The following is a 14,445-nucleotide window of genomic DNA, read 5'->3' on the forward strand; positions in this document are numbered from 1 at the left end:
TTGAGCGAAACATTGATTTCTTGTTAACCTTTGTGCATTCCATTTGTGAGGTGTAAAAACATACTGCTTCTGCAGCATTTTATACTGCTATCTTTCTCTTATAACCTCCAAAATTTAAGAAATTTCTTACATATGTATGAATTTCTTGCCACCTCTCCCATCAAGAAATTCTTTCCTCCTCTGTTCTTTTCCTGCCTCTTCCTCTGTGTGTTCCAGGAACATTTCTTTCCTCTTTATCTGAATACTGAAATATTATACTGTTACTTTAAAAGATCTTGTACTACAAGAGTACCAAACCTACATGTATCCAGGTATTCAGGTTATTGTATATGGCTACATAGGGATGTGTCTTGTTTGGCTGTTTTCTTTGGCCTATAGAGTTTGTTGTACCTTAGTTGTTATGTAATCAGCATAATACCTTATATCTTATACTCAGTCGGCGTCTATATTCATGGTACCTGCTTAGCTTATGTAAGAAGTTTGAGATCCCTTTTTGGAAAAGAGTATTTAAAGAGAAGGAAAATATTCACAATATAATGAGTTAAAGCTACAGACTTATGGAAAAAATACTGCAAATTATAACCAAATTTCAATAGTGGTATCTATAGGTAGAGTGATTTTTCCTTACCTTACTTCTTACCTGTAGGTTATTCTATTTACCTTAATTTTTACCTATGGTTTCTGAATTTTCCTTAATGAATAATGTTTTTAAGTATTAAAAACCAATCAATTATAGTTTAAAAGGATATGGTTTTGTATACACATCCCATAATACTAATCAACAAGGTCTATGCTTGATACTTAGGCAAGTTATATTGCAGAAGATATGTGAGACAGGATCATGAATGAGCTTGTAGTCCTGCTTGGAGAAGCAATGTGATTCAGTCATACTGAGAAGTTACCGGGAGACAAGGACATGGGCAGATCAATAGAATATTCTCAAGTAATATAAAGGTCATTTAGCCCATGAGAGGCTGCACTGAGTTGCAATGCTGATGACATGTTTGTTGTGCTCTGTTAACTTTTAAACACCATAGAACATTACCTCTGCTAGTTATCCCCATAGATGGAATCTTTCTTAGAACCTGGCTCTTCTGCTAAAGGCATTTTGTGTTATATATATTTTCATCACTTTGGGACTTATTGCTCTCTGAAGTTGCCCAGCAGTTTTTGTGAGTGTCGAAGGCCTTATTTTTAGGTAAAAAACCAAAACCAAAAACTAAAGTCTAGAATGTTAATAACCTGGTAACTGTAGATGCCTGATTACTTAGAAGAATGCAGATATACCCGGCCTGGACAGGACAGCAAAACTGAAACAAATGTAGTGAGAGATACTGTTTGTTTAGACAGATTCTCCTTCTCTTTATTAATATTCTTTAGAAATCATGGGGCAATAATTTATAAAATGAAATTAGGACATCATAATCCTTCTTGTTCAAGAAGCGTTATTATTAAAAGGTAGCTTCATGTGCTTCTGAGAAGCTAATTAGTTGCTGTCTGGGTTATCATGCTGAGAGGCTGCTGTGATTCATGGGTATTTACCCATCGCAGCAGGATTTTCTAATGCTATTTGGTTATGAAATTATTTATACTTCTGACTCAGGGCTTTAAAAGGGCTTCCAGCAGTTTTTGAAAGGCAGCTTCTGCGCTCAAGAGCGTTTTGTGCTGTTCATTGGTGAATCAGCTTGGCAGCATGAGAGTATGAATTGAGTTTTGCTGTGTTGTCTGAGGCACAATTTTCTGGTGAAACTCCTTGAGCCAAATATGATAATGCGTTTTCATTGATGTAGACCTTTTATTTTGTAAGAAACAATCTTTGCTTGTATCAAACTTTTAAACACTATTTAGAAACAATACCAACACAGCTTTTGGTGGTTATGTTTACTCTAATATGCCCTTAACAGGAACTTGTGCCACTAAATTCCTTATGTTAATTTTAAGTCATAAGTTTAGTGTGATGATTAAGAATTTGTTTTTTTTTTAATCAGACATTTATTTTATTTGATTAGTGATTGGTATAGGGGAGAAAAAATTTTTCTCTACCCTTCTAGGTTCTTTTGGCTGATCTAATAATTAAATTGTCGTAAGACAGATTAACAAGAGAAAATAACCAAGTTTAATTGCATACATACATATGAGAACCCCATATACATGAGAGAATCAGAGACCCCACATACATGAGGGGTTCAGAAACAGAAAGTTAAAATGAAGTATATATGACATTATGAGCTTAATGATGAGGTAAGGCATCTTGGGGCTTCAGAGGGGAGAAGGTCATTTGAAGGACGATAAGAACAGATGTACAGATGTTCAGTAATTAGATGTTTACCCTGCCCTATTGTTAAGTCATAAAAAGTTATTTCTGGTAATAACTTTTAATATGGACAAGGCCCTTAATTTAAATTCTTTTAAGGGAGAGGTAAAATTTCTCTTTAACTCAAGGTCTCAATTGCTGTTAGCTCAAAATAAATCACATTCCAAAGTGCACATCTCAGGGAGGCCTGTTCTGAACCCCTGAACCCTTTCATTGGAATAGGGAAAAAAATCTAAAGCTCTTCATAGAATCTGCTAAACTGTAAATATCATTAATTGCATCCATTTATGAAGCACATAATTAATTTTGGGTAATTTCATACAATATTAACTGTCCTTTATTAGAACAGTGAGCTTTGTCTAAGGACAAAATTCCTTTGTTTCTCTAAAGTGGAAAGGAGATTTTGAGGTGACATAGTTTTAATGTGCAAGGTTTTTCATAAGTGGGTGTCATGCTTGGAAATCCATAAATTATGGTTTGCCTGGGTTGTTGTTTTGATTATAAGGTAGGTTAGCAGGGTCTGCAACATTTGCAAGTTGAACGGATGTGAATATAGTGAACACGGAGTCTACTACTCTTCCTCATCATCAGCATTCTTTGATCGTTCTCCATTTTCACAAAGCAGTTTTATGGATTTAAACTTATCTAATTCGAAATTATACAGTCAATCACATTTAGTTTTCATTTTTCTGAGTAATTCATCTGCACTCTTTAACATGTCACCTGGTGGCAATAAGTCACACAGCAGTAATAGGGGCAGGGAAGAGATCAGACCCTCCTGCCCCTACTTAATATGTGCTAACTAAGTTAGTGAGGCCAAAAAGGAAAGTGTTTCTGAGAGATTTCCAAAGTGTCACATTCTAAACAGGCATGGCACTCAGTCCTGGAATGTCTCATTACAAAGATTAGGGGACCCAAATCGGTGAGAACTACTTTGATGTTAACTTCCTATGTGACTTTCTGAAAAGCTCTTCTTGTCTGTCTCTGAGGCTGGATTTCTTTACCTTTCCTAAGGGATAATGAATGATTATCTGTCCCGCCTACCCATCGATAGGATTACCTTACATAATAATGCAAAATGGTAACATAAAAAGACTTTAGAAATAACATAGTATTCAGGGATAAGGCAGCGGCTTGCTGGTCATTTCGTTTCAGTTTCTTTCTCCAGAATTTCCTTAAATATTGCAATTTTTCAGAAATCGGTTTTAGGCATTTTTCTCATATTCCATTTCTGAGCAATCTCCTCCATTCCCATGATTTCAGTTATGTGCCCCAGTCACACAGAACCATCTTCTGAGCTCCAGGTATTTGTATAACTCCCAAGCCCTGCCTGGCCCAGCCTCAGTTTAGAGTTGCATTTAAAGAAATACAGTTCAGCAACTAAAAGCAATTGAAAAGTAGTACTACTTTTGTGTCTAAAGAATCTAATAGCATGTGCATTATACCTCAGCAATATTTCTTAAAATCGGTTACCTCTCACATTCCCAGTCAAGTCTCAGTCAGTCCCTGTGTTATAGGCTCCCATATTTTTCCATACTGACCCTGACCCTCTCACTCACAACTCTGTCCAGTCTTTTTTCATTTGAACTCCTGACAAACCAGATCTTTGACCCATGTTTTTATCTCCATATTTTTTTAAATTTTTTTTTGTCTAGCGTGAAAACAGCTCAAGAACTAGAAGAACTAGGCTGACAAAAACCAGATTTTCCCTTAAAGATGAGAAGGAAGGAGAGATTGGTTATTTTGGCAAAGACTCTTATTGGATAGGAGAAGAGAAAGAGGCTGGGGATATTCGCATGTAAATAATCTATATTCTCAGCACACTTATGGAGTAGTCTACTTGCTGTCTACTTGTATATTTCACAGAGCACCTCTGACTCTACCTGTCTAAAACTTGACCTTATTATGGTGCACCCAAAGTTGCTTCTCCTCCAAAGCTGCTTCTCCTCCAAAGTTGCTTCTCCTCCAGTGTTTCTGACCTTTGTACAAAGTACCCGTCAGGCTCCTAGTTGCTTATGCTGGACATCTGAACATCATCCTCGAATTCTTCCTCTCCTCATCCTTCTCAAGTTTATCCAAATTCTCCTTGGCCTAGATACAAAATACATAATCATAGGATCTCTCCTTTTTACTCCATTTTCAGTGCTGCCACGGTATTCTTTGCTCCCCTGCAGTCAATTTTCCACACTCCAACCAGAAGGATCCTTTAGAAACATGAACCTGACTGTGACTTTTCTTCCTTTAAACTATTCAAAGGTTTCTGAGTACCAAATCCTTCATATAGCTTTAAGATTCTCTGTAGTCTGGTTGGTCTCTGCCCACGTCTCTAGAAATAGCACCCCTTGACAGGATGCATTTCTTCCTGACTCAAGGCCTTTCTCTAAGCTGATCTTATTCTCTAAAGTATCTCTCACCCATCACACCCCCATCTAGCTTTAGCTTTCTCATTCACCTGATCTCGGCTTAAATATGACATCATCCAAGGCTTTTCTGAATCCCCATCCAGTGCCTTTGTCATAGGCTGGTAGTCCCCACACTTCCCGTTTGGTGAGACCCATCCCACTGGACGTGTAATTGCTTGTTCAAACACATTTGGCTGAGCAGCCCCTAAGCTCCATGAGGTAGAGGGCATGTTTTTCTTCTGTAACACTCTATCCCCTGTGCTTAGCACAGTGCCCAGCTCAGGTCAAGTATTCATTCTATGAACGTTCACTGATAAATAGATGCTGCTTCCATGATTTGTGCTCTGTCTGCCCCTCCCACCCTCTCTCTACACATAGTCTGCCTCACACTTTCTGTGTGACCTCTGGGAAAATACTGTCATTTCATATTTTCTTAAGCTCATGTTCTACTCTGCAGAATGTCTGCACTGCCTTTCCTTGTTGCCACCATGCTGCCAGCATGCAGCCGTGTCAGCATCAAAAGATGGGACTCAGTGTATCGCTGTACTGTGACCCTTACTATGTTACTTTGAAAGTTTTTGGGTGCATGTTTTTGTGAGTAGGGATTGTGTGTGGCTGTCTTTAGGGAAGGGACCCTATTTTATTATACTCATCCTGATAATCCCAGCACCTAACACAGGTCAAACTGAATTGGAAAAGCCTCATAGCCAGAGATATAATAATAATAGAAATACTTGCTGATATTGTTGACTACTTTCTGTATGCTAGGCACAATTTTAATGGCTTCGTTCTATTAACTTACTGAGTTTTCCCATTTCCTTTGAAAGAATTACTTTTATTCTTTCTATAATATAGATGAGGAACTGGAGACTCAGAAAAGTTAAGTTGTCCAGACTTGACCAGCTGGTATGTGGCAAGGCTGGAATTTAAACCCAGAGCCTCCCCTCATCTGTGGTGGTCAGTCAATCAGTTTCTATGAAATATCTAATAGAGCATAAGCAGTTGTAACAGTGCTAGCACTCATTAAACAGATCTTTTTTCCAATTTTAAATCCAGTGAGTCTGTCTTTTTATGCGTATAGTTCTTCGGTCATTTCCCTCTGTCCATTATCTGTTACTTTTTAGTGTCCTGTTTATTTTCAGTGATCAAGCTTTATAAGGGCCTGGGGACATCTCTGCATTTCCTTTCAAGTAAAAATCTGTGGGCTTTGTGGTGAGCATGTGCTGCCTAAATCCATGGTTCACATATTCAAATCTGTGGGCTAGCCACTGAATAAAGATCTGTGGCTAAAGAGAGGAACTGAATTCCTCTTTACAGCCAGACCAAAGCAGAAAAAGAAGTCCAAATGATCAATTACTATTGCCTGAGTTTACAAAGTTTAATCGTAAAAGAACTAAAAAGAATAAACAAGTAACTTGTCAACATTTGCTGCAAATGCTTCCTGTTTCCAAGTTAGGTGAATGCCAATTTAGGGTGGTCTGTGCTATTATATTAAGTTGATTAGCAGTCACATGGAAATTTTCAGCTGTTTAAGTGATGATTTAATTGTAGAATATTTGTACTTTGTCTGCTAACACATGCTTATGATTTTATGAAGCTCATAAAATCATGAGATGCTCATAAAATCATAAGATACTTTTCCTCATCACCACATATGGACAGGCACTACGTAACAGTGGTGAAAACTAAAGAGTGTGTGGTTCTGAGACTTAGTGATCTGACTTGTGCGCACACTTAATAACTACTTACCAATCGTTGTACACCAATATAGTGAATGTTCCAGAAGCAGATATATATTACTTAAATAAATCTTGTCTATCCATTTATTTATTTGCTTTCCTCAAATATAGAACAAAGAAAATAAAAATGTATTTCAAATAGCTGACATTGGAGATGACTGGGGCTTCAGGAGGGAGTTTAGTTTACAGAATAAGTACCATGAAGTCTTAAACATTTGGTAGAGGTAGGCCTCTCTTCCTGCCTACCTAAAGGAAGGTCGGTAGTGATTTACAGCACCAATAAACAAACACAACTCAGTTAGTGAGAAGCACAACTATTACAGTTACTGAAACTAGAGAGTACTGTCTCTTGTGGTCCAGAATGTGGTCAGTAGTTCCTTCAAAAGACCTTGTCCAAAACACAGCAATAGGTGTCTCGGTGTTACTTCCTTCCATACAGGCATCGTACTCTTTGGCATCATACAGATCAATTCATTAAAAGCAATACTATGTGGATCTAGTATACAACCCACTGATGTTCTGATTTCATCTAGATATCAATTTATAGTATCTACAGATGTAAAAATATTAAATTTTCTTAGGGAATCCTGCTTAATTTTTTTCACTGAGCTATTGGTAAGTCGTGATTAGGTATTAGTTGTAGGTTAAAAATTGGAAGCAAGCTACACATGGCCAGCAGGGCCAAGATTTTCTTCAAGAGATAATTTTGCATTGGCTCAGAGTTGTGTACCATAGAGCTGTAGTTGTATGCAGGATCGCCTGGAGGGTTTTTATAAGACAGGCCCATTTCCCACCTCTGTAGTTTTCTAGTTAACTCTGATGGGTGAAGTGAGGGCATTTTTATTAAATAAACAAACGTAAGTGGTTCTAGTGATCAGTGGAGTTTGAGAACTGCTACCATAGATTATGCTGCTGATTTTAGATTTAAAAAAAAATTTAAAGCAGGTATTAATCAAATGCACCTTAGCCATAAAACCATCTATTTTACAGTGAAGATCACCTGTTTTTGAAAACGGTCAATTCCCAAAGTACTATTCATTGTGAGCTACTTCTGAAATGTACACCTAGCCAATTGAATAAGGTGATTTAATATATGGATTTCTTATTAGTATATCAATTAATAGTTTTGATGTGTCTACTGGAAATGATGAGCTTGAATAGTAAAAAGATATTCTGAGCTATTTTTTTTTATGTTCACCATCATCTAATTACATTTCTGTACAGACTAAAATATTTTAATAATTCTATAGAGAGAACATTTTCCTATTTTAGCCCTAAAGTTATAAAGTTATAAAATATACTTATATGCCTTCTAAAGTGGTATGAGATGTCTAGAGGTACTTCATTTGTAGGCTTTCAAGTGATAATATGAAAAATGACACTCAAAAATTGGTGTCTCACATACATTTCTTATCTGCAGTGGTCACTAGTTATATATAAACAGTCATTAAATATGTGGTAAACCTTTGTTTAAAGTAGAAAATTAAGCTCATGTGTCTTTGTGTTTGTGTATGTCATAATCTAGCACTAATATCTATAACAACAGGAATCTTGAATAAATGTCTTATGTTTACTTTTCATTGTTTCTTCACAGGCATTGCTTCTATGACAGTGCCAGTGTACATCGCCGAGGTCTCACCACCCAATTTAAGAGGTCGATTAGTCACCATTAATACCCTCTTCATCACTGGAGGACAGTTCTTTGCAAGTGTTGTTGATGGAGCCTTCAGTTATCTCCAGAAGGATGGATGGAGGTCTGTAAATAGTTCTTATATTTAATTTTCAAATAAATCATGATTTTAGGGGATGGGATAAAAATTGAGAAATGATAGGAAAATGTAACTGGGTATTTTGAATCATAGCTCATGTATAAGTGGGTGGCATTCAGCAAAATTGGAAGTGGACAAGACGTTGACATTTATTTTAATGACAGACAAGGAAACTACCATTGAGAATTGATTTTTGCAGGTTTGTTTTTTTTGTTTTTTGTTTTTTTTTTGTTTTTTGCATTTAGGTGACATTTCTCACACTGTATGTAATCTTTTGCAATATTTGTTTAAAAAAATGAATACAGCAATAAATATGCATGTAGTTCTTGAATTGTATCAGTGATGAGCTGTTTATGAACTGCAGATAAAACTATCATCCTTTTTGGATTTAGGAGGCTAAATTTAGATGTCAAAGAAAACCCAGTCATTAAAGGTGTAGACTTAGTTTTACTGTATAAAAAGATGTTACATATGTAAATTTAAAATACATAAATTATTTCTTGATCATTATTTAGCTTATTTTGAATCAAAAGAGATGACAGATAAAAATGTTTTTAAAACAACTTCAAAATATTTTCAAACTGAATATTGTAAAAACAAACTTCTTATATTAAAGCTTAAAGATGGGGCTCTGAATTTTGATATCATACTTTATAGTATTCCTTTTTTTAATTAAAGTTTATTGGGATGACCATTATTAGTAAAGTTACATAGATTTCAGGTGTAAAATTCTGTATTACATCATCTATAAATCCCATTGTGTGTTCACCACCCAGAGTCAGTTCTCCTTCCATCACCATATATTTGATCCCCTTTACCCTCATCTCCCACCCCCCACCCCCCTTACCCTCTGGTAACCACTAAACTATTGTCTGTGTCTATGAATTTTTGTTTCTCATTTGTTTGTCTTCTTTTGTTGTTTTTGGTTTATATACCACATATCAGTGAAATCATATGGTTCTCTGCTTTTTCTGTCTGACTTATTTCGCTTAGCATTATAATCTCAAGCTCCATCCACGTTGTCACAAATGGTTCTATTTCATTCTTTTCTTACCGCCGAGTAGTATTCCATTGTGCATATATACCACAACTTCTTTATCCATTCATCTATCGAAGGACATTTTGGTTGTTTCCATGTCTTGGCCACCGTAAACAAAGCTGCAGTGAACATTGGAGCACACGATCTTTATGTATAAATGTTTTCAGATTATTAGGGTAGATACCCAGGAGATGGATTGCTGGGTCATATGGTAATTCTATTCGTAATTTTTTGAGGAACCTCCACACTGCCTTCCATAGTGGCTGCAACAGTCTGCATTCCCACAACAATGTGTGAGGGTTCGTTTTTCTCCACAGCCTCTCCAACACTTGTTACTATTTGTCTTGTTGATGATAGCCATTCTAACTGGGGTGAGGTGCTATCTCATTGTGGTTTTTATTTGCATTTCTGTGATGATTAGTGATGTTGAGCATTTTTTCATATGTTTATTTGCCATTTGTATGTCCTCTTTGGATAAATGTCTTTTCAGGTCCTCTGCCCATTTTTCAATTGGGTTGTTTGTTTTTTTGTTGTTGAGTCGCATGAGTTCCTTGTATATTCTAGATATTAGCCCCTTATCGGAGGCACTGTTTGCAAAAATCTTCTCCCATTCAGTTGGTTGCCTCTTTAGTTTGTCGATGGTTTCTTTTGCTGTGCAGAAGCTTTTAAGTTTCATATAGTCCCGCTTTCACTGCGTCCGGAAAATTTTGGTAGGATGTATTTTTATTCTCATTTGTTTCTATGTATCTTTTGATCTCTCCTCTAATTTCTTCTTTGACCCGGTCGTTCTTTAAAAGTATGTTGTTTAATCTCCATGTTATTTGTGTTTTTTCCTGCTTTCTTTTTGCAGTTGATATCCAATTTTAAAGCCTTGTGATCAGAGAATATGCTTGGTATGATTTCAGTCTTCTTAAATTTGCTGAGGCTAGTTTTGTGTCCCAATATATGGTCTATCCTTGAGAATGTTCCATGTACACTAGAAAAAAATGTATAGTCTGATGTTTTAGGATGAAGTGCTCTATATATGTCAATTATGTCCATTTCATCTAATGTGTCATTTAGGGCTGCTATTTCGTTATTTATTTTCTGTTTGGATGATCTATCCATAGCTGTCAATGATGTATTTAAGTCCCCTAGTATAATTGTGTTTTGGTCAATTTCTCCCTTTAGTTCTGTTAGTAGTTGCTTGGTATATTTTGGTGCTCCCTGATTGGGGGCATAAATACTGATGACTGTTATGTCTTCTTGTTGTATAGTCCCCTTTACCATTATGAAATGTCCATCTTTGTCTCTTGTTACCTTTTTCACCCTGAAGTCTGTTTCATCTGATATCAGTATGGCTACACCTGATTTTCTCTGGATACCATTTGCTTGGAGTGTCAATTTCCACCCTTTCACTTTGAGTCTATGCTTGTCCTTGTAGCTGAGATGTGTCTCTTGGAGACAGCATATGGTTGGGTTTAGTTTTTTGATCCAATCTGCTACTCTGTGCCTTTTTATTAGTGAGTTCAGTCCATTTACATTTATGGTGATTATTGATATGTGACGATTTCCTGTCATTCTATCTTTAGTTTTCTGGTAAGACTGTGTCTACATTGTTTCTTTGCCTTTCTGTTGTTGTCTATTATTTCTGTGTGGCAGTATTCTATGATTTTCCCCTCTGCTTCTTTTACTACAGTCTATATTTCAGTTCTGGATTTTTTTTTTTGAGTGGTTACCATTAAGTTTATATAAAATAAAGTTTGATATTTAGAGTATTCCATTTTCTTCAGCATGCTTACTTTCTCCATTCCCATATTCCGGTTCAGGCCTTTGCTGTCTCCCTTTTTATGTTTTGGGTGCCACAAATTGTCCCTGTTGATGGTGGTCGAATAGCCTCCTTTAGTATTTCTTGTAGTGCAGGTCGTGTGTTAGAAAATTCCCTCAGCTTCTGTATGTCTGGAAAGATCTGTATTCCTCCTTCATATCTAAAGGATATCTTTGCTGGATATATTATTCTTGGCTCATAATTTCTGTCTTTCAATAGTTTGAATATTTGGTTCTACTGCCTCCTGGCTTGTAGAGTTTCTGCTGAAAAATCTTATGATAATCTAATGGTCTTTCTTTTGTAGGTTACCGTCTTCTTTTCCTTGGCTGCCTTGAGGATTCTTTCTTTGTCATTAATTTTTGACAGCTTCAATACGTAATGTGCCTTGGAGAAGGCCTGTTGGGGTTGAGGTAATTAGATGTTCTATTTGCTTCTTGGATTTGAGAATCCAGTTCTTTCCACAAGTTTGGGAAGTTCTCATAGAGTATTTGTTTGAATATACTCTCTGTTCCCTTCTCCCTTTCTTCTCCTTCTGGTATGCCCATTGTTCTTATATTGCTCTGTCTGATGGAGTCAGAAAGTTCTTGTAGAGTTCTTTCATTTCTTTTAAGTCTCAAGTCCCTTTCTTCTTCCATCCATGTCATTTCCATGTTTCTATCTTCGATGTCACTGATTCTTTCCTCCATCTGGTCAACTCTACTACCTAAGCTGGCTATTTCATTCTTCATTTCTTCTATTGAGTTCTTAATCTCCAGAAATTCTATTTGGTTCTTTTTAAATTTCAATCTCTTTGGTAAAATGTTCATGTTTTTCTTTTATTGTGTTTCTGAGTTCATTAAACTGCCTTTCTGTGTTTTCTTGCATCTCGTTGAGTTTTTTCAGAACTGCAATCTTGAATTCTCTGTCATTTAAGTTGCATATTTCCATATCTTTAAGTTCCTTTTCTGGAGACTTTTTCACTTTCTTTCTGAGCTGTCTTGTTGCCTTGGTTATTCATGGCAATTAATGATTTATTACTTCCCTTCCTAGACATCTACAGGAGTGGGTTCTGCAATAGGTTGATAGAAAGAGGTCTTTCTTTTGTTTTCCAATACATGTTGGTAGAATGTTTTATTTTCTCTCTGACTGCAGCCTTTTTTTCTCTCTCACATTGTAGTGTTATATTTTCCCTGAACTATTCCAGCCTCTCACACAATGGTGGGATTCCCTGGAAGGCAGGCTTCTCCTCTGTTAACAGTTTGCCTGGGTCATAGGGCACCGCGTGCCCTATGTGGGTATGCGGAGAGCTTTTGAAGTTCCAAAGCTCTTCCTGCACTGGAGTCAGAGCCCGTGTGTTTCAGCAGTTCTGTTTACTCCTGCAGAGATCTGTCCAAATAGGTGGGGTCAGGGGCGTGGTGAGTTGTGAGAAGTGACCCAGAGCAATGGTGGCACCACCACCACAGCCATTCCTGTTTCCACAGCTCCCTCCCCTTTGCCGGAACTAGTTGGGCTGTGAATCTGTGTCTGCGGACCACAGTTCTCAGAACTGCAAATATTCTGTTCTTTTGATCTGACACTTACTGTTTCGCTTGTGGCATTGGGCAGGTGGGGGCGGGGCGAGCTCTGGGAGGGTAGCAAGGGGGTGGCTAGTCTCAGTGCCTAAGGCTTCCATTCTCTGCAGCAGTGAGGGCTTAAACCTCCGTTTTCAGCCTTCTTTCCTCAGTCTTTGCTCCATGGTCTCTGCCAGGAGCGTTGGGTTCATCCGTGTTATATGCTGTCCCCTCAGCTCTGCTAGGGCCATAAGCGGAGCCCTAGCAGTCCGAGTTCTTCCCTCTCCCGCAGGTGTGGTAGTTCCAGGAAGCAGCGAGGTTGGAGCACTGATCTAGGTCTGTGTCCTGCGCCTGCATGGCTCCGTCTCCATACTTCTCCCTTCCCTCTTCCCCTGCTTGCACAATTTGCCCACGTTTAGGTGAATTCAGTAGTGACTCTATTTGTCTTTCCTGTCTGCTGTGCAGGGAGTAATTTGTGGAGTTAAAGTTGTTCAATTTGTTGTAAATTCCAGGGGAGATTTCCAGAGGCTCACCTCACGCCACCATTTTGATGATGTCACTCACTTTATAGTATTCAAAACAATGGATTCATGTAATTTTTCCCGGGAGATTTTATTAAAAGGCACAACAAGTCACACAGTGTTCTTTAACTTGATTTCTTGCTAACATTCATTCCAACAAATATTTATTGAGCATTACTCTACCTAGGTCCTGGAGATAAAATACTGAACAAGACAGACTCTAGTACTTATTTGCATGTTGATTACTGTATTGCTGTTAAATCTTATCAGTTTAAGAAAAAGGGTTCAATGCCATCTGGATGTAGGGGATTAAATTTCTGTGTAAGCACACAATAAATCATATGGCTTAAGATGAGCCATTAAATACTTAGGCCGAAATTTTATTAAAAGTCATGTGAGAAAACCCATTGAAGCCACTTAGGATGTCCATTTGTCAGGACCATTAGAGAGGACACAGTTCTTAAGAAGCATTACTGGTAGCTTAGTCTGCCAGTGTTGCTAAACTGTGTTTACCTTTGAAGGAATGAATCTCTGCCACAGTGAGAAATTCCTGGAAAAATGAAGAAGGAAATTTCATCTTTTTTTCCCCATGCTGTTGATGAACAGAAAGAAGGAAGTGATAACGGTTATGAGCATAACATGATATTTTGAGTCTTTTTTTGAAGCTCAGTGGAAGTCAATTAATCTTTCAACCCCATGTCTTTAAGAAGATCTAAATCATCTATTTACATTTTCTTTAAAAACTTATTAATGTAACTAATACAGAGATAACTATATACTTTTATTAAAAATGTGTTTTTAAATGGAAATGTAAAGTGCATAAGCCATGTGTTTGACTTAAGTATAGCAATTTAGGTATCTTTTCTCAGTACTGGTTAGGAAAGAGAGAAAAATCATTCAGTAGTAAAAATAATTTATTAATGTGTTGTCCCTGTGTAGAAGTGGAGGTCTTGGGACAAGTGTTAAACCACTTTTCAGAGGCAGGGTGACATCGTTATAGACAGACCTGGATTCACATTTATTTTTTACCACTCATTGGCTACTGCACCTTGAATAAGTTCCTTAGCTCCTGGGAGCTTCACGTTGTCATTGTAAAAACTGGGACCAAAAATTGTTATCTTGTGAGATTGTTGTGGGATCTGAATTAATTATTATATGTAAAGTACTCGGCTCAGTGCTGGGCACATGGCAAATGCTCAGTAAATGATGAATCACATTATTATTTAGTGTTCTGATGAGTGAATAAAGGATGGGAGCTACTATAGGTAAGTTATAATGTAGGTTCAAGGAAAACATCCTATGGCCTGTTTTCTTTATCAGTAACG

At 37.2% G+C, this 14,445-nt stretch overlaps 1 protein-coding gene across 1 annotated transcript in view; it reads left to right on the plus strand.

Annotated features, from left to right (window-relative positions):
• The window catches only part of SLC2A13 (solute carrier family 2 member 13), a 308,538-nt gene that overhangs the window by 39,195 nt on the left and 254,898 nt on the right, over positions 1 to 14,445 (plus strand). Inside the window, exon 2 of the mRNA XM_019736318.2 lies at positions 8,050 to 8,209. Within this exon, the coding sequence (XP_019591877.2) occupies positions 8,050 to 8,209 (160 nt within the window). The remainder of the gene's footprint in view (positions 1 to 8,049; positions 8,210 to 14,445) is intronic.

The sequence above is a fragment of the Rhinolophus sinicus genome, linkage group LG02 (genome assembly GCF_036562045.2).
Source record: "Rhinolophus sinicus isolate RSC01 linkage group LG02, ASM3656204v1, whole genome shotgun sequence".
NCBI lineage: Eukaryota > Metazoa > Chordata > Mammalia > Chiroptera > Rhinolophidae > Rhinolophus > Rhinolophus sinicus.